Source organism: Camelus dromedarius, chromosome 4 (assembly GCF_036321535.1).
Source record: "Camelus dromedarius isolate mCamDro1 chromosome 4, mCamDro1.pat, whole genome shotgun sequence".
In the NCBI taxonomy this organism is placed as follows: domain Eukaryota; kingdom Metazoa; phylum Chordata; class Mammalia; order Artiodactyla; family Camelidae; genus Camelus; species Camelus dromedarius.
Window position 1 is genome coordinate 23222437 of NC_087439.1, and position 26509 is coordinate 23248945.

The 26509-nt window shown below is 37.0% G+C and overlaps 1 protein-coding gene across 4 annotated transcripts in view; it reads right to left on the minus strand.

The window, feature by feature from the left end:
- The window catches only part of LRP1B (LDL receptor related protein 1B), a 1592931-nt gene that overhangs the window by 1286799 nt on the left and 279623 nt on the right, over nt 1-26509 (minus strand). For all 4 annotated transcript variants that reach the window (XM_064484732.1, XM_031451350.2, XM_064484731.1 and 1 more), the window contains exon 2: nt 15438-15560. In XM_064484732.1, coding sequence (XP_064340802.1) covers nt 15438-15560 — 123 coding nt within the window. The remainder of the gene's footprint in view (nt 1-15437; nt 15561-26509) is intronic.

The window sequence follows — 26509 nt, forward strand, 5'->3', positions numbered from 1 at the left end:
GGTGACAAACACGAGTGGAGCTGTAAAGCACCACTTTGAGCAAAAGCCTGACAGCGGGGCTTTGGGTTAAATGTAATTAAATATTTATAGATTTTCCAAGAGAGTGATATGGTTACTTTTTAGGTTATTGAAAATTAAAAGAAAAGTTAATTGATCTATGATGTTTTCTGAAGTGTTGAGTATAAGCTAAAAACAGCCTAAGAGAACATTGGCAGGCACAGTGGGATCTAATTGCTTTTGGCACAGGTATGCGTCCTTTGGGTTGGGAAGCCTTTCTGGAAGTTAAGCAAGGGGAGTACCATCTATACTTTTATTATTTCTTCCTACTGATCATATACTTCCATTTCCCACGCTATCAGGAAAAAACAGGAGTCACACATATATTAAGTAAACAGATCACCTGTGCTGCATAGAAAAAAAAATTACATTGTGTGTGTGTGTGTGTGTGTGTGTGTCTGTGTGTGCATGCAGGCATGAAAATGCAGGCTTGTACACATACATACCAGCTCTTGAGGAAAGATAGATGCAATTGTCAAAGTTTGTTTGGAGATCCACCTCTAATTTTTACTAAAAATCTTGAAATTCAGTTAAAAATTATTATTTCAAATCCTGCTTTCTATGCTTTTTTTGTTATTGTTTTCATAATTGGTGAGATGCAATGAACATAGAAGGGGTTTAGAACTAACGTTACTGTGAGGTGCATATTTAAATTGAAAAGAATGGAAAAAGAGGGTGTAAGTCAAGGGATCTAAATTCCAGTCACAGTTCTGAAATGTGTTCACTAGGTGTCCTCAAGCCAGTTGCTTTACCTCACTGAATTATAGATTGGTTTTTTTGTCAACTTTTTCATCTGGAGATTATGTCAGTTGAACCTATTTCAGTTCCTAGTAGCTACAAGTGCCCAGTAAATCAACATATCACTATTAAGAAACAGAGACTGAAAGTTAGTACCAAAAGTCCATATTGTAGCAAAGTTTTTTTTATAAGAACCTGGCAGTCTGAATCCCCATCACAAACAATGTAGCTTATGGTGGGTTGCCCAGGTAACATTTACTCCTGGGTTACATCTTAAGACAGAAGCCAGTCTTGGCCACTTAAGAGTACGTCCTAGACATCCAATCGGATTCCCTTGCCCTTAGAATTAATCTGTATCTGATTTATTAAATCAGTTTTATTTTTGAGTAGTAAATTCTTGCACTCTGTCAAATACTCATCAAGCCCAGAAAGTCTGAAATAAAATAAACTTATTATGTATTTACATTCCTATTCATCAGCAGAAGAAATACTTCAAGATAATCAGAAAGATAGTTGAGCGGTAATGCAAAATCAAATATTTGATTCCAATCAGAGTGCAGAAATTCCATATTTGCATCTGCAAGAATCCTCTTACCTCAAAGTTCAACTGTTTCCAAACTCACATCCATCACTGCAGTAAAGAACCATTAATATTTTGTTGAATTTATAAACCACCTTTCGGTTTAGCATTGTCAGAATGTGTCTGACCTGCTTTGCCTTCATTTGGATGCTGTTATAGTTGAGCCTTTTGTAGCTAGTATTGGTGTGGATTTTTCTTTTTCTTTCTTTTTTTATAACCTAAGTTTCAACCTGAATTTGTGGATACTTTTTTTTTTTTTTCTAACATGGATGACATGTGAAATGGTTCCAGTGGGAACGCAGACTCATCACTACTCCATTTGGCTGAAATTCTGACAGTTGCCAAACATAACAAAGATAGCTATATTACAAGTTTCTCCACTCACAAACACTTTCTCCTGCATTTGCAGTTGTAAACCAGATTCAAATTTTTTCTCTCACTGACACCGAAGTATAGTGCCTTATATAATGACTAACCCTGAGAGGATTTTTTGTGTGAGTGTAAAATGAGAATAGATTCTTCTGGGTCTACTGTTACTTTCCATTTTGAAACTCTACATTCAGTTATTTCATTGGTGAACCAATTACCTGAATATAAAAAACTTGTTGACAGTAGTAAAAGAAAGGTTGGATAAAAAATTCTAAATGGTAGGCTCTTCCTGCCTCAAGGAACTTTTTCCTTATTTATGTGAAGAAAGCAGGTTATAAAGCAATGGTGTAAACTTACTAAGTCATATTGAATATAATTTTGATACTCATGAATTCTGTAAATAAGGTACCTATTCAAATAAACTAAGAATTAAAGTTTGACTTTTAAAATAATCATATATATATAAAGTAACATATGTGGACACACATATATACACACATATCAGCTGCCTACCTACATATTCATCTTTTACATTTCTGACAGACAAAAAATAAATGGTCTGCTCACTGTGTGCAGAACAACGTATAGAAATACAAGTGGAAAAGATCTCTGTCTTTTCAATGTAATGAGGGACTTATCCTACTTGTTACTTAAACAGAAGTGACAGTAATTCTATGCTTCATTCATACTTAGCTATACATAGAGCAATGTGAAAAACCAAAATTAGATTATTTTGAGGGTAATACAACTCAAGCGATACACAGTTCAAACTTAATAGACTCCCTCTTGAGTTGATTTCTATTTTCAACTTCAAATAACATGAGGATATCTCATGATTATAAGGTCTTAATTTTAATCCTTTTGTAAGTCTTTTTCCTAATGGGATAGTTAAGACTTAGAAAAGACTCTCCTATCTTAAACTTCTTAGCTGTATGTTTCAGAGGTATACCATATATTCTGGAAAACATTTTGTTGTAGTTCAGGTTTGGTAACCAAGTTATCAAGTTTTCATCAAACTGACCTATCGCCTAATGTAACACAATTGGAAAGGTATGACATAACCTATGGTGTATTCTTGCAAAATATTTACTTTGAGTTGAATCATCAGGAAACAAACAGAAAAATCCGGATTGTGTGACATTATACAGGAAAATGTCAGTGCCATAATAGAAAAAAGAAAAATCGGCAAATATTCTGGATTAAAGAAGACTGAAGGGCCATGACAACCACAGACAATGCATTGTCCTTGGCTGGATCCCGGATTGGGTAAAAAACAACTACAAAAGATGTTTCAGGGACAGTTGGAGAAACTTGAAGATGGATCAGATATCACAACAAAGTCAAACTTTATGGTTAAGATGATGGTATTATACTTATGTAAGAGTATGTGTTCTTAGAATCATTTAGGGATAGAATGCCATGATGTCTGTAATTTATTTAAATGCTCCAGCAATGATCATATGTGAACATATATATGTATATGTGGGTAAACATTCCAAGTTTTCATAAATAATTCAGAAAGAGAGAAAAAGGTGAAGCAAATGTCACAAAATGTTAATGGATGATAAATCCAGTGTCTATGGGTATTTACTATGCTATTCTTTCAACTTTTGTCAGCTTGAAATTCTTCACAATAAAAAATGGAGGAAGGAAGAGAATTCAACTTTTTAAACAAATAACAATTTACATTTATTAGCTGGACTAGAATCAAAAAACAAAAATCAAAATCATAGCATATGTGATGGTCTGAATTACATCCTCCCAAAATTTATATGCTGAAGTCCTCACCCCTCAATACTTCAGAATGTGACATTTTTGGAGACAGTGCCTTTAAGAGGTAATTAGGGTAAAATTTGGTCACATGGTTGGATCTTAATCCAATATGACTGGTGTCTTTATAGGAAGAGGTCAGGACACAGACACATACGGAAGAAGACTACATATTGCCACCAGAGGAAGATGGCCATCTACACACCAAGGAGAGAGGCCTCAGGACAAACCAAGCCTGCCAACATCTTGCACTTGGACTTGTAGTCCCCAGAACTGTGAGGAAATAAATCTTTTTAGTAAGCCACCAGTCTATGGTATTTTGTTATGGCAGCCCTCATCCACTAACACGCTGTCACTCAGAATTCTAAGAATGGCTCCCAATGACCCTCATCCTTGTATAATCCCTTCTCTTTCGAATGTAGGTGGAAACTGTGAATATGATGAGATATCACTCCCATGATTATATTATAGTATATGGCAGAAGGAAATTATCCAAGTGTTCTTAATTTAATCACACAAGGGATTTAAAAGGTCTTTCCATCTGGTAGCAGAGGAGGAAGTTAGGCATTGGGAGCATGAATCATGAGGGAGATTCAACATACTGTTGCCGGCTTTGAAAATGGAAGGGGCCCGCTGCCAAGAAACGTGTGTGGCCCTTTGTTGTTAAGAGTAGTTGAGGCTGAAGGCCATCAAGAAATGGTGGCCCCAGTCCTACAACCACAAGAAACTAAATTCAGCCAACAACCTTAAACAAATTCCTTCTCAAATCCTCCAGATAAAAGCGAGCCCAGCCTTTGCAAACCCCTTGATCTCAGCCTTGTGAAAACTTTAAGCAGAGAACCCGTTTGATCCTAACTAGATTTCCAATCTACAGAATTGTGAATTAAGAAGTTGGTGTTAAAGTTTAACATGCTAAATCCATGATAATTAGTTATACTGCAGTAGAAAACTAACAAAAATCTCATCACCAGCTCAGTTACGCTCAGCACTGTATTTTCAAATTAGAGTGGGTATGTGTGTTGTTTGTGAGTGTGAGGGAAAAAGGTGAAGAGAATTTTAATAATTTTTTCCAGATTCAATTTGTGTATATGTATACCCAAGCAGTTCATACACATGCATGTATAAATGTTAACCCATATACCTTTTACAATTATTAGTACAGTCACATATACACATTTATAAATATACCCTTTCTAGGTTTGGATAAATAGATAATTAAAATACTCCCTCCCTTGTTATTATATCAGTATGTCATTTTTAGCATATTTATCTTGTCATTCCCAACATCTATCACAGGATCTGTCACAGAGTAGTCAATTATGTTGTGTATAAAGTTAATAGTCACACACACACACATATATATAAATATTTATGTGGATGGAGTATGTACAGCATGCCAACTTAAATGCCTACTTAAGTGTTACACGAGTTAGAAATGTGTGGCAATCTTGCCTCCACTAAGGGGAAATGTTAGTGGAATCTATTTCACATATCTGAGTCTCATTTACCACATCTAGGAGGCTGTATAGCATGGTACAATATTCAACTGTAGCTCTGTCATTTAATTGCTTTAACATCTCTAGCAGGTAACTTTTCTCATGCTTTATCTTGATCATCTGTAAAAGCTGACCATAATTAGTATCAAAGGCAGGCCGCCATTAACTCATATAGTGCCTTCATGCATATTAGAAAATGTTGCCCCCTTTTCAAGATCATTTATTTCCTTTTGGAGGAATATATACACACCCATGCTATCTGCATTATTTATGTCACCCTGATGCCTTGCACAACCTGAGCAACTGCACCTGATGCCCTGCTCAGGGTTGTTGTCAGGATCGATGGAGATAACCCACATAAGGTTAATAGCACAACATCTGGTCCATATTAATCAGCTATTTTGTATCAGGAATCGTCATCATCATCTTTCTCATAAACATCTTGTTTGACATGGAATTAGTATCATTTAACCAGGATAAAAGGAAGACTACATTAGTACAGGTGAAAATCCTGGCATATGGTAGGGCATGGGAAAAATGGTTGAGGACCATGCTTAGCAAGCACCTTGAACACAGTAGCTCCTCACTAAGTAGCTGCTAACTGACTGAATTCAAGGTTTCTTAAAGAGAATTAATCTATATATTATAAGAAGTCTAATTAGATAACAAAATTCTCTTCACTACTTATGTGAAAATACATAGCATGCCATGTATTTTAAACATTTAATGATCTAATATGTGAAATTTATAAGTAAAATGTAACAAAATTCCCCAGAGGTCCATGTGGAGAACAAAGCATTTCTTCTGACTGTCAAATTACATCTACTTTATTGCCCAAACCAGTGATCAAGTCAAAATCAACAATTACAACAATCGAATATAGATTATAGCAACCCAGTATATCATGTTACTAACACGCATGCCATGACTAGTACGTACTGGTAATGCATTTCTACTGTTTCCCTCAGAAAATAGTGGTAAACAGGTCATCTACCCAAGTTTATGTTTTGCATTGTAAGTAGATGGTATTGCAAAGATGGCCACCAACTGCACCTCTACATGAGTGTTCTGGATCACCAGGAGGGAGGGCTGGGCAAGTCTATTTTTTTTTAATTTCGGAGCACACATCATCCATAAATATTTGAAAAAAAAATCTGTACTAATCATGTATCGATTTTTTCACTGAAAAGGTTTTGTGTAAGCATAGTGCTATGTGGTTAAATTAGGTGATCTTAGAAGTTAGAACCATTACTGTGGGGACGGGCTCTTTATTCCATCAGAAACTGGTGATTCCATTTCGTATCTCTTTAACAAGCTTAATAAAAAGCCTATAATTTTAGTACTCTGGTAGTTATTGTATATCTTGAAGGAAAAAGGGAAGCTTTTAATTGTCACATTATTCTTTGTACTAATATAACAAAAAAAGTGGGAGTTGACTAGATTTATGGTAGGGTGCTATATTAATTTGTTAGGGCTGCCATCACAAAACACCATAGACTAAGTGGCTTAAACAACAGAAATGTGTTTCCTCTCAGTCCAGAGGCTAAAAGTCCAAGATCAAGATGATGGCAGGGTTGGTCTCCTCCACGGCCTCTCTCCCTGAACTGCTGATTTCCACCCTGTTACTGCCTCTTCACACGGTCTTCTGTCTGCGTACAAGCACCCCGCGTGTCCCTTAGTGTGCCCACATTTCCTCTTCTTATCAAGACACCAGTCACATGGGATCAGGACTCACTCTAATGACCTCATTTTAACCTAGTTACCTCTTTAAAGATTCTAGGAACAAATACAGTCACATTTCTGAGGTGGTGTGTGGTTCAGGGCTTTGACATATGAATATTGACAGGGTGCAATTGAGTCCACAACAGATGCTACAGTAGAAAGTTAGGAAATAAAATTTCTGGATTTCTCTTCTAAGCTTGTTACCCGTTAGTTAACAGATTCTTGACCAAGCAACCTACCATGACTTAGGTTTCTTACTTTTTTAATTGGCCTCAATACCTGGCTTATCTTTCTTCGAAAAAGAGTTACAATGTCAAAAGACATTTAATGACACTAATGTACATGTCCTAAAGTATCAATGTACTATACAAGCATAAGTCCTTTTTGCAGTTACTATTTGTGAAAATTGAAATTATTCATCTTATAGTTATATCCTGAATTCTAAGACAAGTTGTTTTTTAAATTAATAATCGCTTTTCTTTCGGCAGCTCCATGAGAGATGTTGAGAAGTATTTGCTTGTTTGTTTTCCTTTTTGCTGTTCAATACCCAGAAAGATTTGTGCAAGCTGAAAGATTCTCCCCTCTTGTATCTGATCCTTCAAGGTTGACCAAAGAATAATTTGGGCAAATCCTTCCTTCCCAAGGCATCATTTTTCAGTTAGAAAAGAGAAAAGGAATAAATCCTACAGGATGAGAAGTTTGATATAAACCACATTCACTAAATTGGTATCCTCCCACCTAAGCCCCATTTTTACCCATCTTCTGATGAACTTTACTCTTTGTGAGCAATTTCTCCCATCCTGAAAATCAAAAAGCTAATGTTACAGAGATTTTCATTTAAAATATTCAACCTGAAGTCAATTATTCTGCCTGAACCTGAACAGGGCCAATACAGAAATTAGAATGATAAGACTCTTTGTCCTACTGAGAATTCCATACGCATGTTATAGTAGGGTTTTATATCTAGCTTCCAGGGAATGATGATAAAGGGTATGGGGGAAGGGAGAGGGGAAAAGACACTGCCATTAAAAGAAGTTCTTAGAACAAAACATCCTTCAGTGAGTGCTTCATTTAGCAAAATATGTCATTTCAGAAGCACTTCTTAGTGAAAGGCAAATGTAAATTTTATACACTGACTATAAAGAATAAAATATCCTCTGGGAAGAAATTTGCTCACCCATGAAAGGTAAGAATCCTTCATCCCCAACCCCAAATGTGAGATTAGTTGTGGATAAATGATGGATTGAATTGTTGATGAAAAGACTCCTTGCTCAGCCTTCAGCTTTGTCCCTAGAGAGCCCTGCAGGACAATTTGTTTACTGTACCTCATCCCTTAAGCTAAGGAGATTTTATCAGAGTTGTCTCCAGAATTCAATAATTTTATTTTAGCCCTTTCATTTTACATCATTTTAAAGTTTTCATTCCCTGTAGTTTCCAGTCTAGGCTGAGGCACCTGAGTCCCTTTTTATCCTATGACCTGTGATCTTGGATCGGAAAACCCAAAAGCAGTGACTTCTTGAGGAAAAGTGAAGCTTTTTGTGAATGCAGGTCTTGCCCCACCTGTGTGAAGTGTAGCGCACTCAGTTGCATCATCTACGCCTCCATAAAACCTGCTTAAAATGGCAGAGGCAGACCTTCAGAGACCCATTGGCACACGGTGGGGCAGGATGAAGACAAATGTCACCCCCATCTGGTCCCCACTGTGTGAGGGAAATGAGCCAACGTTAGACAGTCCCTTTCAATTCAGTTAGACTGTTCCCCACCTTCCTGCCTCCCCTTCATATCAACCCCTAAGTGGAAGTCTCTTTATTATTAAAGAGTGGCCAGTGTCTCTGGCCTCTTCATTGCAAGAGAGGGAAGCCTCTGAATAAAATGAAGAGCAAAACAAAAAGAATTGAAAGAGACATAAACTGCCCTCATGGGTCTCATAAGCTCTGTCTTTAATCTGCAAGATCATTTTAGCTTCTCAACCTAACGAAAAGCTTAGCTTTGTGGCTCTCCTGTATTAGCTCATTGCAAAGTGACCTCTAAATCACTATTACTTAGAAACAAGGACCATCCTTCCAGTCATTTTATTGTTCCTAGAGTCTGCTTTCAGTGCCCTACCCTATGATTTATTTTTAAGGGTACTATCTGTTTGCTAATAACCTCCCACCTGAATTTTATTTTATTTCTCTGACCTCTGTTAAAGAAAGAAAGTTTAGAATGAAATTATAAAAGGATTTCTACCTTGCATCCTAGGGGAAAGGTCAGTGCATGACTGTAAGAAGTTCATTAATATCGTCCTGTCTAAATAAAGCTTAAAAATCCCACAACAATGGCAATGCAATCAAAGCCACGGTCAATTCATGCAGAGGCACATCTAACCCTAATAACTTACAGCCATTTTCCTTTTCCACAAATGCTTCTATTCCTGTTACCCAGGAGACATGGTGTGTTTACTGCATGATTCAATTAGAACTGATGACTTCCAAAGTCAGTGTGATATAACCCTGTTGGGATAGCATTCATGTTTTTCAAATGACACCATATTTTAAAATTAGGTGGCCTAAGGGTTCCTTTTAGGAGCTGGAGCCTCCCTCACCTGAGCATTGTAAAAAAGAAGGGCAAGTTCAAAGAAACGTAAACTCTGTTTTCACCAATAACAGCCAACTTAAAGGATACAGAAGGACTGTAACCTCAGTTTCCTCATTTCTTAAAATGAGATAACAACTACATCTCAGGACTGAAGGGGTGATTAAATAAAACTATTCGCTAATATACTTTTTTAGCCATGTATTTTAACTTTAGTCAACTAGACAACATGCTGTTTTTGGAAGAGTTCCTAAGAAAAGCCACCTGTCCCCCAATAACCTCTATACCAAATTTGTCTTAATGTTTGAGTGTAATATACCTAATGATTAAAAACTTCAACAACTTCACCTGAATTAGTGTATGTGTTAAATTAATCCTATTCCTAGCCACATACTTCTAGAATCAGGCTGATTTTCAGTAAGAATGGAAAAGGGGACAGTTAAGAGTGCTCTTCAAAAGGCCGGCAGGGCAGTGCTTGATCAGAAAAAATATAGGCGCAAACGGGCATGTGGAATACAGGGGAAGGGGTGGTGGGTGAAGGGGGGTCTCACTAGTCTAAGCACTTTCCTGTGAAGCAAGTACTACAATGCTCATTGTACAGATGAGGTGATGGAGACCCAGAATGATTAAGTGAGTTGCCCAAGAGCAAAGATACTCATTTGGAGGCACTGGCTTAAGTGCCGAGCAGCTGGGATTCAGAAGCCCTGGTCATGCACTGTGCCTGCCACCTCCCACACAGCAGATGACGAGAGGAAGAGACGAAGGATGGAGAGACGCTGCGGCACGTGCTGCCTGGTGCCTCTTCCTACCCACCACCTATTCCCCCCTTTTTCTTCACCAGCAGAACCACACAGCTGATGTGGAAAGACGTGCTGAGATACTCATCGCCCCAAACCTCACGTGATCAGTTCTGGTGAAGGAGACCTAGGCAGAAACCTCCCGTGTTTGCTTTCTGTAAAAGTTATTATTTTTCTGACAAACAGAGACTCAGCTGGCACTTGCTGCTTCCCTTTTCTCTTTCTGGCCAAGATGAAATTAACTGCCGGGGAAGGTGGAAAACCCTCCTGTGGCTGGAAGAGCGACAGCCCCAGGCTAAGGACGGCAGCGCAGAAAGGGAGAGGGAGCCTGGTGTCACTCTGCAGCTGCCGTAGCAATCCTGGATTGTCCACTTCTGCAAATTTTCCATGAGTAAAGTAAAACCTTATTTGGCTGTGCTACTGTTTCTGTTCCCTGTGGTCAAATGCCATCCTAACACATAAGGAGATACGCAAAAATAGAAGATGAAGAAGAAGAAAAAAAAAATTTTGCAGAGAACGCATTTTGCCTGAGTCTGGCGTCATCTGGTAGCAGTCCACACACAGCTTGCTGGCACGTTCTCCCACTGTGTGGGGTTACGCTGCTCCTGGGGTGGCAGAGCACCTGAGCACAGACCCTCCTCCACAACTGTGCAGCAGATACGGTTTGGCTATGATACTGTAAGAGGGTTTGGCAAATTGCAACTCTCAGGACAAATCCGGCCTGTGGCCTTTTTTGTACAGACCATAAACTGAGAATGCTTGTTTGCTTGTTTTTCCATTTTTAATGGTTTTACGAATGAACAAAGAAGAATATACAATGGAGATCACATAAGCTGAGGAAACCTAAAACATTTACTAGATGGTCCTTTACAGAAAAAGTTTTCTGATTCCTGCAGAAGGACAGGACAGAGTCAATGTGAAAATGATCACAACCATCTAGGTAGCAAATCTTACCCTCCGATAAGACCATTTTTATACCCCCTGGTTGGTCAGTGAGTCATTATACCCACAACACGATCTACAGTAGAAGGACTCTCAATGCTTTTCTGAAGAGGGAAGTGGAGGAAAATAAGGAAGAAAGAGAAAGAGTAGAACAAAGATCTTCTTGACTTAAAAGGAAGAATCCAGTTTTAAGTATATACACATCAGATTGCCAGAAAATATCATACATCTGCTGAAACTGACTGTTGGAAAGGAAGGATCATTTAGCATTCAACAGAGAATGCTGGAAGGCATTACATATCGAATACCTCAGAATAAAAGTGCCTTTCAGGAACACTTCCCTGCCACAGGTGGTCCCAAGCTTTCATTCCGCAAATAAACATTTCCACCATTCGCTTTAGTTCTCGTCATACAGAATGCCAGACTAACAACTGGATGGAAAGCACTGAGTAGAAAGATGGTGATTTTCCTGATTTTTGTATTTTCACTGCCTCATAGGCCTTAAGGATGGTTAGCCATTTCAGCACTTTAAAAATTACTTCAAATAATGTGGAGAAATAAAGACTTTCAGTTGTAATATAAGCCTAAACAATCTTTTCTCATATTCTATGGTAATGATATAAATTACTAAATTTCTCTAATTTTATATTTTAGAAAACTCTTCTCAACATGCGATCAGCTAGTGGTAAATCAACCCCATATAAAGAGGGTTTTGCTTTTTTTTTTTTTGGTTTGTACTGCTGTTAGTGAAATCTAACTTCTGCCTCATGAATACTAGAAAATACCCCTACAGCTTGGCCTAAACACAAAAGAGGAACAAAATATGTGCCCCCAAACCTCTCAGAACCTCAAATACCTAAATTTCCTTTAACTTCCATTTTCTTTGTTTTTCTGTATGCATCTTTATCTTCGAAAGCATTTCCGTCATCAGCCTCTCTCAAGTAAAGCTTTCCCTCTTCCTTGACAGTGCCCGTTTTCTTCCTGTTAGAATTTCGTCACTGCAGACTTTCACGTGTTATAATAAATTCTATGCTTTATTGGTCTTCTCATCATTTTAAAGGCTAACTGTATTTAGGAAAAAATAACTGTATTGCATCAGTGCTTTTTGTCTAATATTTTGTAGATACAACATACTTTGCCTTCAAATCAAAGATGATAACACACTTTTGTTCAGACACTGAGCACAAAATTACCCTTCTTAAGAATCAATCTTCAAGGTTTTCGATTTCTAGTATTCATCTTTCACATTGAATGTATATCCATTCATATAATTATAAAATTATGCAATTATTTTATGTAGATAAGTGATGACTGCAGATGAATGTTATAAAACAACACATCACAAAGCACTATGATTAGGGAACATGGTAATTGTGACCATCTGGATTGAGAAATTTCAATTTGAAAAAGTCTGCTATTTTTCATAATGCTTTTTCTCCATGCTTGTCCAGATTTCAGTTGGTACTGACTGAAGCCATTTATCTGAAACAGGCTCATTCATTGTAGATCCAAATATGTTGTTCAGATTTAACACCCAGTTTAAAAAATAATAAGCATTTTTCTCTCTTTGTATGTAACTACACTGACATAAGAATTTTTTAGTGCTACCCTTGAGCAAGTTCAGCAATTTTGATGTCCGAGAGGAAAAAAGAATAGCCAAAATGAGAAAACATTTTCAAAAGGAATGCACCAAATGTTACTGAGGAAAACAACCATATACTTAAAAACTGCCAAAAATATTTCTGGGGAGGTATGAATTTCATTTTAAAAACTAAGTAAGCAGAAAATCCATCTCAATTTTTAATTAACCCACACATCATTTCTCGTTTGAAGCCTCAGTCTTCCAAAACTACTAATCTCTGTAAACTGAAGGACCTACCTTTCCCTCCCAAATACAAGACAGTAGCTACATTCTGGGCAGGATGGACACTCAAGATATTTTAAAATATTGTAGCGGAGACACTGATTATTCAGAGCAGATGCCCTGTCAACCAGGGCAGTTGCTGGCCAGCAAACACCAGTCTAGTCCACCGGTGTGGCCCTGCTGGGTACCGGCCATGTTCCTGGAGGCACAGAGGGGGCACAGGAGGGGGAGTGGAACACCTGTCGTCCACCCACTTTGGCAGCCACTTTGAGATCCTGTTCCTCTCTGGGTCTGAGCTTTGACCACAAAGGTCTTTGCTCCTGCCCTGCACCACAGATCCTCTCCAGCCTGGCTCTCCCACTGAGCGCCCTCCTGAGTGCACAGAGAACACCGTTACTCTCGATTCTTCACCAGCGTGAAGGCAACTCCTGCCTAGACAGGCTCTCCAGCCCTTCTCAACTCCTTTTGCACTGTGCCAGGTACACGGTTCCAGGGCATTTCTCCTTCAACCCACCTTCCTGCATACAGAATCCACAAAAATCTATCTCATGTTTCTGTCATTTTTCCCACCAGGAATTTGATGGGAGGATCAGAGCAGAAACGCAAGACTCCAAAACTCAAAAACGTAACTTTATATTCTGTTTATGCTGTGCACCTCGCGAGGCGAGAACTCCTCCTTGGCACTGAAATAAGGGAAGGCTAAGGCTTCCACACAGTTAGGTCCCGTTACTTATGTATATGAGACGTAGTCCAACTACTTAAATATTTCACAGCCAGGGGATTTTGTTATTGTTGTCCTTTCACGTTACTTTGCCATCTGCGTCCTTATGCGTCATTTTGAGATTTTTCTCCTCTTGTTCCACTTCTAAACAACTTTATTAAGATACAATTCACAGACGATACGATTTACCCATTTAATATGCACAGTTCAATATGTTTAAATATATGCACAGAGTGTGCAACCATCACTGCAATCTAATTTTAGAGCATTTCCCTTACCTCCCAAGAGACCCCATGTCCGCTAGCAGTCACTCCTCATTCCCCTCCACCCCACCAGCCCCCGGCAACCACTCATCTACTCTCTGTCTCTACAGATTTGCCTACTTGGGATCTTTCATATGAATGAAATCATAAAATATGCAGTCTTTTGTGACTGGCTTCTTTTCCTTAGCATATTGTTTTCAAGATCTGCCGATGTAGCCTGTATGAGTACTTTGTTCTTTTTTATAGCTAAATACTGTTTCTTTGTATGAATTTGCCACAGTTTATGTTTCCACTAGAGTATTTTCCCATTAATCTATTTTTCCTTTTATCATGCCTAGAACCTTATCCATGCTACGGGAGGCTAGTAAAGGCTTCCAGAATTAAACTGGTGAAACTGGTGAAAATTAGAAATGTAGTGAGCAAGTGCAACCTCTTCCGACAGAAAAAGTGATCTGTTCAAATTAAACAAAGCAATGAATGCAAATACGCAAGTGCCTATATGTTGAGAAACTTGAAAAACACTAGCAAACAAAAAGGAAAGGAATAAGCATTGCCTCTGCTTTCTATCACCAAGGTTTTCATCAAAACTTACACTGGTCCCGTCTGTAAAACTTGTAACCGAGTAGATAAAAGTGGAAAGCGGAACCAGTAATTGTTATCTCCACAATATCAAGCACCAGGGATTATGGGTTTTTCTTTTCTCATGTTGATTTCATAGAACTATCTAGTTGCTTTGAGGGTGATACTGATAAGCTGACAAACTTGTTTGCATGGGGAGCAAAGACTGATGTTAGAAGTGCTAGAAACAGCAATATGAATATTTAGAAGACTCTTCGTACTCCTTATGATGGGGGTATTTAAAAGAAAGGATAGCAGATTTAGCTGTGGTTCTGCTATTATTTACAATTTTGATTTAAGTGGCATTTTTCATATGGACAAAACCCTCAATGGACTCCAAGTTAGATACAGTGATACAATTACAATTAGGACTCGTGTGTATGAAGAGCTTCTGAATCTGGTATTATAAAGTCAAAGTTCCTCATTGCATGGATGGACAAATATAGTTTCGATCTTTCAGGTTCAAGGGAAAACACATTTAATAATTTATGTAGTGTCCTAGATATTAATAGAAATAGTATAGAAGCTAATGCTTGATTAGTTCATTATTCCTTCTCTATGTACCTCTGTCTCAAAATGTGTGAGATAAATTATTGGAGAGGCTCTTATTCCCTTTTAGTGCTGTGTTTTAAAGTTTATTTATTTTTCTCTTTGAGTCATTTTTTTTTCTAGTAGAAATACAATCACATTGAAATAATTAACGTTCATTTTCTTCCCCTCATAAGTTAATTCACACTATAAAACTGCATTTTACACTCTCATTCACAGAGTCATTGTAAAGGAAACACAAACAAAAGGTTTTAAGTTTCTTAGGCTATTTGGAAAGAAAAAAGAATAAACTGGAACAGCAGTCATCCGTGAAAACAACTGACATTTAGTTTCACATATAAGGTAAATCTGAATGGCACGAGAACCTTTCTACTCACAGGTATCTAAAGATTCGTCGGAATCATCAGGGCAGTCAGGGTCCCCATCACACAGCCAGCTCTGGGAGACACAAGTCACATGATCGTGGCAAAGAAACTCACCAGGATCACACAACTGCTGATCTGAAAATGAAAATGTTTCAAAATAAAATATGAATGATCTGAACATGAACACAAGAGCAGTACAAAGATGAAATGTGAGAAAGCAATGCATAAAAGGTCCATGAATGTGATCCACATTTTCTGTTCAGCAACAAAGCTAAACCAATCACTTTTTCTTAACTTTATCCTCTCAACTCAAGCACACGATTTTGATAGATTTAACTTCGTTGTGGTCTCACATAATCTATCCTGGAAAAAGTTAAGACTTTTGTTTTTATTTAAGACTAGAGGCTTTCTCAAATCAGATAAGGCACACAGATATCCCAGCAAGCAGGTTTTATAGAAGATGCTGAGCCAAAGCAGAAGTTATTGAGCAGAAAAAAAATTTAGTTTCCTCCTCTGGTCCAAGACAAAAGAAGAATCAGCAATAAAACTTAAACATTATATTTAAACTCCATCTCTCAGAAACTCCATCTCTTAGTATTCAGTTCTTCACCATCCACCCTGATGCTGAAGCCTCATGCCTTTGTATCTGTAAGATCCCCAATATCATATTTTTTTCTCTCTTTTTCACTACAACTTTCCAGTTGACAGCTTCTGCTACTGGACAGCAAGAGTGATGGTAAAATTCCATAAAGCTTTACTCTAATGCAAGTTTCTATATTTGATTGTATTTAAAAAGTCCATTGTATTCCTTCCATTGTTTCAGAATATTTAGGATGCATTGCCTTTCCTCAAGTCCTAGTAAACTCATCAGAAGTTTTTTTTCTTCCTCCAATATCCTTACTTACGCCCTGTAAATCCATTCAATAAAGTATTCCTTTTTAAAAAATATTTTAACATGTCTGAAGAAGAAATGTTTCTTACAATTGATGACATCTGAGCGTGAAGGAGTGTTAGGCATGTTACACATTTAATATCACTTACTCTTTGGTATGTACATACAGGAATGAGTCACGATAGAAGAAATCCACCAGGAAACAAGTCTTTCAATATATTTCAAATACGAATTCTAAGTGATATGAAAGTATTACATCATAGCTTAATTGGCATATCCCCCCAGGAATATACAAAATGATGGCATATCTTCCACTTAATGGTTTGATAAAACATAGTATGTCATTCCTTTCTCTCCCTCAACGTCTTCCCTCTAACCCCAAAATAACTTGCAATAAATATACTTTACAAACACACAAACACCATCTTTGATCTATAATTAACCTTCCCCACTCTCAACCTAATATTTCCTGAAAATTCATATAGTTTATCTTATTATATTTTTCAATACATTCACCATCAATACTCCACTCTTTACCACTGCTATCATAATTGTTGTTGTCGTTTTTCACATTAGGTTTCTGGTGCATACTCAGAATTTGTCCTTACAGTTGGTGCTATAGAATCAAAGATATAGAAGTTACAATCTTCGTCTTGACCATTCATACCAACAGATCCAGGAAGAATGAAAGTATTTTGTATACAAGAGTTGCCAAATAAAAGATATAGAAAATAACTGCTAAAAGGAGAGATCATAAGTAGAGAAAGATGGAGCCAAATATAAAGAAGAGTTTGAGGATGTGAGCATTCCTTTAAAGGTAAAGCATTACTTTAGAATATGGGTAAATGGAGAGTAAATATAGAATAATCCAGACAAGGAGCAAGTTAATAAAAATTGCTAGGGCAGTAATTATTACAATGCATTTGAGACAATGTTTTCTACTAAAATTGAAATGACATTCAGGTGATAAGATCTAGGTTTTCTCCATCAAAGATTTTGTGTGATATCGATAAGTATGTTCCATACTAGAGGAAGGGGACTTAAATTTTGCTTTAGACAGTCCTGTAACTATTGTAGTTAACATAGGGACAAAACGCATCATAAATTCAAATTATTTTTGCTTATAGACAGAGACCGTATGATTTATTACCAAACAGGGAGAGTTCTGAGAGTGACGGAAGACATTAATAATTACATTGGGGAAACAAGTATAAACCAGGTCTATCCCAGCAAAATCAGAATGGCTGTTCATTGTGCCTGTAACCACTCTGCATTTGATCTAGGATTTTGAGATGCTAGATTTCTCTTCCTTTATTCCTCTGAAACTATAACAAATTGCTATAAGGAAAGGGGAAAAGAGAAGGCGCCTTGCTAAATGTCATTGTATAGTGCCTGACTCAGTAAATAATCAATACGTACTTTCTGAAGTATAAAGACATTCTTAAAAGGCCAAACAGAATGATTTATGGTGCTGGAAAATGGTGTCTCAAAAACATAGGTCAGGGTCAATAATGAAGGACTTTGATCACAGTAGGAAGCATTTTGTAGATAATTTGAAGCCATGGAAAAGTACTTAAGAGAGGGTATTTATGATAAAATATGCTACAAATTCATCTGTTAGGAGACGATCACAATTGCACAGAGGAAATGTCACAATGATTGGGGTAAAGTATTGGGGCCTCACATGGAGACACCACTCCAAATGATATGACGTAAGAGTTAGGACTTGGGGACTGAATGGTTGAAAGGCTCAACTATATCTCCAAGTAAAGAGCCTCAGAAATTGATTAGATGGTGTCTCAAAACCAAGATAGGACATAAACATGAAAAAGAAAAAAAGATAGTGTGTGTATGAGTGTAAACATGCAGGTGAGCCTGGTCATGGGGGCCGTGGAACAATAATAGCAGGGATAATTGGTATTTTTATAGAGCTCCACAGCTCAAAAAGCAGTTACACTCCGATATCTTCATTTGTTCATTCATTTATTTACTCAATAAATAGCACTACTATGTTCTAGGCACCGAGGACACAATAGTGAGGAAAACAAAGCAGAATTCCTGGCCATCATGGAGCTTATGTTACAGTGGAGGACAGAAATAAAAGCAAAATTAATAAATTAATTGCACAGTATATTAGAAGATAAACCCTATGGAGAAAAATAAAACAGAGATGGGGATTAAGGTGTTGGAGACTGGGGGGATGAACATGCAGGTTTAAATAAGATGGTCAGAGAATATGTCACAGAGAATGTGACATTTGAATAAAGGCTTCATTTGAATGAAGGTGAGAGTGACATTCATTGAATAAAAGGTCATGTGCTAAAGGTCATGTGTTAAGAATCTGTGGCAAGAGGGTGTCCAGCAAGTCTAAGGAACCCAAAGGAGACCTGAGTGGCTGGAGAAAAAGAAAAAGTTAAAGAGTCAAGGTCAGGGAATCAGGGAATATGGGGTTGAGGATGGCAGATGAAGGCTTTGAGTTTTACTAAAAATCAAAATGGGAAACCTTTGGAATGTTCTGAATCGAGAGACACACTCTAACTTTCTTTTTTTAAAAAAGATTACTCTGGCTACTGTGTTGAAAATAGACAGCAGCGAAGTGAAGGCAGAAGCAGGGAGGTCATCTAAAATTTTATTGCAATAATGTAGGTGAAAGGGGATAGTTGTGTAGGTGAATATGCTGGTGAAATGGAGTTTCAAGACAGTATTTGACGAGGAAACCGAAGTCAAATATCTTTTCACATCTCATTAAATGTCAGAATCTTAACTTCAGACCTCTGATCCCAAATGTATGACTTTTCAACTGTTTCTGTAATGGACTGACTGTGAGATGCTTGGGAGGCATCCAAGAATAAATACACAATAGGCAGTGACACAGTTAGGTCTGAAATTCAGGAGAACAGTCAAAACTGAAAACACAGAAAGGAACTGGAGCTGTAAGAAGACACTGAAAAACAGCGGAATAGATGTAGATGAAACTGAAGTCGGGAGCCAGAAATGGGGGAGAGAGAGAGACGGAAACAGACAGAGACAGAGAGAGAAAGGCAACAAGGTAAGTGCAGGGCAGGCAAGGAGACAGAGACAGAATGTTTAGCCACAGATACAAGAGAAGGGCAGGTGGAAAGGAGATTTACTAAAATCATGGAAAATTCTAAGAATGGATTGAGGAAGGGGGCGTTAGTGACAAAGTTCAAGTATGATGAATTCTAAAAAGATAGCGTACACTTGTAGGCTGAGGGAAGGGGGCCACTGAAGGAAGAGACAAGGAGCCCCCAAAAGGATATGAAAGTGTAACAATTTCCCAAGAGCTCACAGGGCTGGAATAAAAACCTAAACAGAAGTAGGAGCACTTGCCCTGAGGAAGAAAGGATAGAAAAATGAAATAGGTACCTTATTAGCCAGCAGGGAAGATGGTTAAGGTATTCTTACTTGGTTATGTTTTCTCAAAGAACGGAAAAGTAAGATTAGCTTTTGAAACCTGAAGGTAGAATTGGAAAGAGTGGTAAAGATTTAGAATAAGAGTAGGGAATTGGAAAGGGAGTCAACTAGAAATTTGTGGAAGGCTTTCTTTCTAACAGTAATGAGAATCTAGCTAAGGCTGAAAAGCATATACCTGGAAGTTAAGTATGTTGTTCATTTTGTTTTGTATGAATGTGCCAAATGTTCTCCTGCATTGAGCCCAAGATACAGAGTAATTCCTTGAGAAAATCCTAGAAGAAAGTCCTTTGGGAAAATATAAAAACCACCCATCCTCAATACATAGGCATAGGTATACAGACATATACATACACTCATCATGATTCCAAACAACTTTTTCTTTTTTCAGGAGTAAAACAGATTAACGGGGATTAACCGAATGAGCCTATGATATCAGCTTGCTGAGCAAGCTCCAACCTTTAAAAGGAATTTGCATTGTTGCAGTTTAGGGGACAAGTTTGTATTATCCCTCTAGGAAACAGCAGTTAAGAATAGCTTGCTACAATCTACCTATTTATTTTTCAACTAGATATTCCATTTCAAGGTCAGTTTTTAAAAAGCACTGATTATAGGATTCAAATGAATGGATTTACAGTATTTCAAAGTGATTATTTTAAAATATATACACTGGATTGAATTTCTTGTTATCAGGAACTAAACATGTTATATTTATGTGTATTTTCCATTTATCCTATTGAATGCTTCATGCTACACTTCTGAGATAGCCAGACTAATCTTACTTTAAATGTCTTCCTATTGTATGAAACAATGTTATACACTGTAATTAAAACAAGAAGCTTATGAGAATGTGCAGGCAGTTGTGCTTACATCGCTAAGGAAGACGATCAAAGCTAGTACCATGTCTATCTCTTTATGATAATAGACCCTTGAAGTCAAAAGACATGAAAAGATTAGGACAGCCACAGCCTACAGAGCTTACTGAGTTTGGAGTCATCCTGGCATGAGAAAAGCTTTAGTGTGATAATCCTACCACACTTACATAAAAACATCTAATTACTTATTTCAATAAAAATGTATAGTAATATTTTGGATGTTGGATATAGATGGTCTTAACTGAATGATTTTATATACGTGACTTAACACATACTAGCTAATTTATGTATTCTTATTTTAACATGATAATGAACTGCTAATTCTGATATTTCCAAAAAAAAAAAAATTGGAACTATCAAATTCTAAAACTAAAATCTACCAATAGGGGTCTCTTAAATAACTGTGTAGCCCCCAGCAACTTGAGTATTTCACTATAATTAATTAATAATATTGTCATGCCATTTCCCTTAAAAGTTGACTTGAGATTTAAATACTAATGAGAACACTGTTACCAACAAATTATGTGCTGAATGTTTAACAGGACAATATATAGGAATATTTAAAGGATGTACGAATGATAAACAATGGTAGCTAGTTACAAATTAAAGGTAGAGGAGGGGTAATACCCATTCAACAGCTCAGTTCCTGAGGAGTCTGATGCTAAAGCTAGCTGAGTTAAAGAACAGGTACAACCTCCCACACACGCTAAGCATTAGTGAAATGCTGTGAGTTAGGTTTTCAGAACTTACTTAACTCCAAAAATATTTATTTATTATACCTATAATCTTATTGTTAACTTAAACACAGGATACTTGATAATATACCATTCAAAAGTGTTAAAAATATACATACATATGTGTGTGTGTATATATATATATATTCATATAACAGGCAATGAATTCATTACCAGTAGAACAGAATTCTTACAGACACCTACAGAATGTATTACTTATTCAACTTCAAATTTTGAGAGAGCTCATGTAAAACGATAAAGAAATGATATGAGTTATCAGGTAACAGGAGCCATGTCATTTTTTTTTCCTTTGTACTCACCAACTCCAGAAAAGTACGCACTCGTAAATAAAGAAAAAATCCTCAGAATTACATTTAAAGTTTTCCTAATACAGTTAAAGGACTTCTTCAGTGCTTTTTTCTACTATCTTTTCACCATTTGATATACATTTTTAGCTCTCCATACTGTTCTACTGTCTTTCCCCAAACACATTTTTTGTGTCTCTGTATTTATTTTAGGTATTCATTCCTTTGATTGGAATGCCCTTCCCCATGTCACAATATTCCAGTCCTGCTCTCGAGTCCAAAGACACGTCACTTCCTTTAAGTGAAACTTCTACAACAAACTTTTTCTCCCTTCATTAGATTACATAACACTCCACTCAAACCACCAAAAAGATCCTATTGTATTTCACTTTATGCATTGTAGCTATGGGGTGATAGTTCCTGGAGGGCAGAGAGTTCTGCCTTAGACATCACATTTGCCCTAACTAGGTGATTTTAATGGGAAAAACCCCCAAATTTTCTGAAAAGAATTACACATTACTTTTGGAAAGAGAGGGAGAAAAAGAAAAACCAAAGCAGTACCAGTGGTTTATATTTTATTATCAGAATGATAAATAGCTTTATTTAGTTAATCACCACAACAAAGCCAAGTTTTCCCATGCTTAAAATAAAATACCCTGAATAGCAAAGATTATACTATATAAAATTAAAGCATCCATGAAAACTAAAAATCAAATTTGAGAGAGATTCAATGTTACCCTCCAGAGTCTCTTAAAGACTATACTGAAAATTACCATTTTACAGTAGTTGTACAATGGTAACTTAGCCAAATATGTTAACGACAGTTTTTTTTAAAAAAGATAATTCCTTTAGGAATATCATTATTGTAAGTGTAAGATAAAATGAAACCACTTTAAGTCCATGCTTAATAGGAATATAAAAATATATTTGTATTATGCACATTGGGGAGATTGGTGTACAGAAATTAAGTCAAAAAGGGTCAAACCTGGCAGTTCCATTTTGGCAAGAAAATCTATCTTCTTCACAAAATTTATGGTTGATTGAAAAATCTTATTATACACAATAAGATTGTAACTCATGGTATCATTTCTCTATGCTAAATCAACCTTAAAAATCTGCCCAAGCCTGAAATAGAGAGACAATTAGTAATGAACAGTTTCCATATTTCAATGGAAACATAGTTTTTAATTGATAATTCCCACTGTCATGCAGAGTCACTATTAATAATTTAGAAACTTAATTACTTTTACTACAGACATATGTGCATATGCACTCACACAATGTGTACACATGTTCTAGTATTTTAAAGTTAATGTACAACTCCACCTGGAGCTCTGGTATCCCTGAAGCTAAGACTCATTGAGAGGCTAATCAAATACTTGAATAAGAGCCCCATGGTAGGCTGAACAGAGGTGCCCCAAAGATACTCGCTTCCTAATTCCCAGAACCTGTGAATGTGCCACCTTGCAGAGTAAGGAGACGTGTGGCAGGTGTGACTGTGTGACTGAGAATCTTGAGGTGGGGATACCATCCTAGATTATCCCAGTGAGCTCAGTGTAGTCACAGTGTTCTTAAAAAAGGGAAGTCATAGAGGAGAGATGTGACCAGAGAAGCAGAAGCTCGAATGATCTGAGGAGGCAGCCAGGAATGTGGGCAGCCTCTGGAAACTGGAAAAGGTAACAGAATGGATTCTCACATAGAGCCTCCAAAAGAATTCAGTCCTGTGGATACTGCTTAGGGCTTCTGATCTCCAGAACTATAAGATAATAGACTTGTGTTGCTTTAAGTGGCTAAGTTTGTGACAATTTGTGACAGCAGCAATAGGAAGCTAATATCAGACCCCAGTTCATCTTACAGTTCAGATATCACTTGTGTGAAGTCTGATTAAATGAGCAGGAAACATGCAGACTACCAGCTATTCTACCATTAATTTAAAGGCCTTTTCCTTCTAAATTGCTTTCTGTTAGTTTTTAACACGACATACTTCAATAAAACACCTTTTCTTCTTCTTGATGTCAAATGACCATCAAAATACATCTGCACAGGACTAAGGCTAGAAATAATGACTGGAAGAACATGGCAGGATTTTAAGAAAAATAGTATAAATGCTCAAGTAAATGACATAGGTATGTGAGATTGTGTGTGTGGTGTATGTGTATATGTAAATGTTTTTATTCTTATTAGATGAGAAAGTACAAAAATGTGGAATCATTCTATTATGAGAAAATTGTAATTAGTTGTATATTTTATGCTTTCTATTGGCTACCAAATTTGCAATCATTCTATGCCTTATTAAGCACCAAGTGTTTTTGGTTCTGCAAATGGCAATTTGCACTTATGAGAACATCTTATATAAAACCAAGACAAAATTGAAAAATTTAAAGAAGTACATTATCCCCAGGAAGAAGCTTTGCTCATTTATCATTTCTATCATAATGAACAAATGAAAAGTATCTCTGTAAACATTTCAAATTCAATTTGACGTTTAATTTTCAAGGAGAAAGTTTTTTTTTTTTTTCCCCTTGATCATTTAAACATTGGTAGGCTCCTTGTTTTTTGTTTTTTTTTTTCCAGGCAGTGATATGGAAAATTGCAAAGTACTCAGCATAGACTTGTTTGGAACTGCTTCTTTATCAAGAAAAAGCAAAAAATACCAAGAGTGAAAAACTGGTTCTGTATTTAGCAAGAGACAAAGGGTATGTTTTTCAGTGAAATAAAACTGGAACATTCAACATGGTCAACTCAAGTTTTTATCATCATTAGACTAATGCTTTGCAATTCTGTGTTCTTTTCTGAAATTTCAACAGAAATGCTCAATTTCCTTTTAACCTGCCCTTTCTCAAAAGCCCACTGAAATGTATCTGCAGAGTTACTCCAAATACTACGTTTTTAAGGAAGGAAACAATTTTGACAGGTTTCCTTCGTGAATGTAAAAGAGAAAGCCTCCAATTATTGGCATTTCACTGCAAGTTCTATTCTCGAAATCCTGTATGATCCTCATCCAATCTCCCAGGGGGTACCAAAATTCACATCTTTTTTCTCATCTCTAGGCTTAGTGAGATATGAAGCAGATGGTTAGGCTTTGGCTCTTTCTGGGATGATGTAATACATCCCATTCGTTATGCTTTTTTTTTAACGACTAAGGGCACTTCAAAGACTACAATCTTCCTTATCTCAAGTTCTTATTCTGATTTGTACATATATTTTTCAATCACAATTTTTTGTTGTCTATTTTTAAAAGTCTTTAAACATATTAAGTAATGCTCATTTACTGTGAATCAAAGTTGGTACTGAGAACGTAATGATGAAGACAATAGGATTTCTACTCATACATTGCTGAGAGGCAGACACAAATATACATACGTCTAATAATGTGAAGTAGGTGCTAATACAGGAGTATCTAGAGTGTTCAAAGAGCCGTGAAAATGGAGCAACTCCTGCTTTGGACCACTGGGGTTCGGGGTTGAGATGAGGAGATGGCACACAGAAGACATTTTTAGTTGCCTAACCAGTAGCTGTTTTTACCACTTTTGGAAACCCCACTTCCCACCACAGAGGCAGGGGAGGTCATACGCTTGCCGTCCCAGTCTTTCTTGCAGCCAGGGCATGGACATGTGTCCCACTGTTGACCAATGACAACTGAGGTATAACGTGTGCACAGACTCTTCTGGGAAACACTTTTTCTACTAACAGGAGACTTAGAGGAAGAGCTCTCCTGTGTTGCTTTTCAGGTTTTGAGCATCTGAAACCTGGAGCAGTCACAGCCATCTCGAAAGCATGAGGACAGAAAGTAAACCCGGGGTGAAGGTCAACACAGTGAGGACGGCAAAGTGGAAAGGTACTCAGCACTTGCATGTTGAATCATTATTGTTGTGCTACCCAGAGGTGTAGCGTCCCATCCTGCTCATCACTAGACATTTTGTTAAGTGATGCAGTCAATATCTTCATTACTTAGCTAGGGTATGTTGGGTAAGTTTACTACCAATGAGAAGTAACTGGTAACAGGTATGTGGAAATCTCAGAAAAAAAGGTATTTTTTAATCATTTGAATAACAGAATGGGACTGCCAAGCAAGATGGCATCCCAAACAAAAGGAAACTCGCATAGGGAAAATATTGAATATTAATGGAACACCAAATGATTAACGTTAACTGAATTTTAGTTTATGTGTCAAAGATAGGCTGGAAAATAGGTTGAATATTCACATTGGTTGGCTTGAATATAGTCAATGTCTTAATATGCTCCTCATAACCAGACAATAAGACTTCTTACTTTGTTATTTTAAGCTGCTAGATTTTAAAGAGACTTCTTTTATGGGAGATAATAAAATAACATACAAGTGGTAATAATTATTATAGTGTCCACTATGTGCCACATGCTAAAATAAACATTTTGTGTATTTCATTTAATTTTTCACAAAAATCTGTTATTTGCATCTTGCAAATCAGATACGAGATTGTTTGAAAAGTTAAATCACCCAACTAGCATGATCCAGACACAAACACTCATCTAACTGACACAAAACCTGCCATCATAACTACTAGAGGAGCTCTTTTTCAATTTAGGGATTATTGGCATTTTGAGAACAACAACTTTTTCATTGGGAGTATATTTACACCATTGATTTCTGGACATTAAATGCCAGCAGTACCTTCAGCCATGGTTACAACCCATCCTGACATCCCACATATACGTGTGTACACAATACTGATGCTGGACTTAAGAAACCTACTTGGAAATAGTATGAACATTAAGGACTGACTCTAAACTACTGAGACTTTGCACCAACCTTATATTTCCAAAACAGATCTCAATGCTTTCTTTTTCTCCAATCTTTCCCACCCCC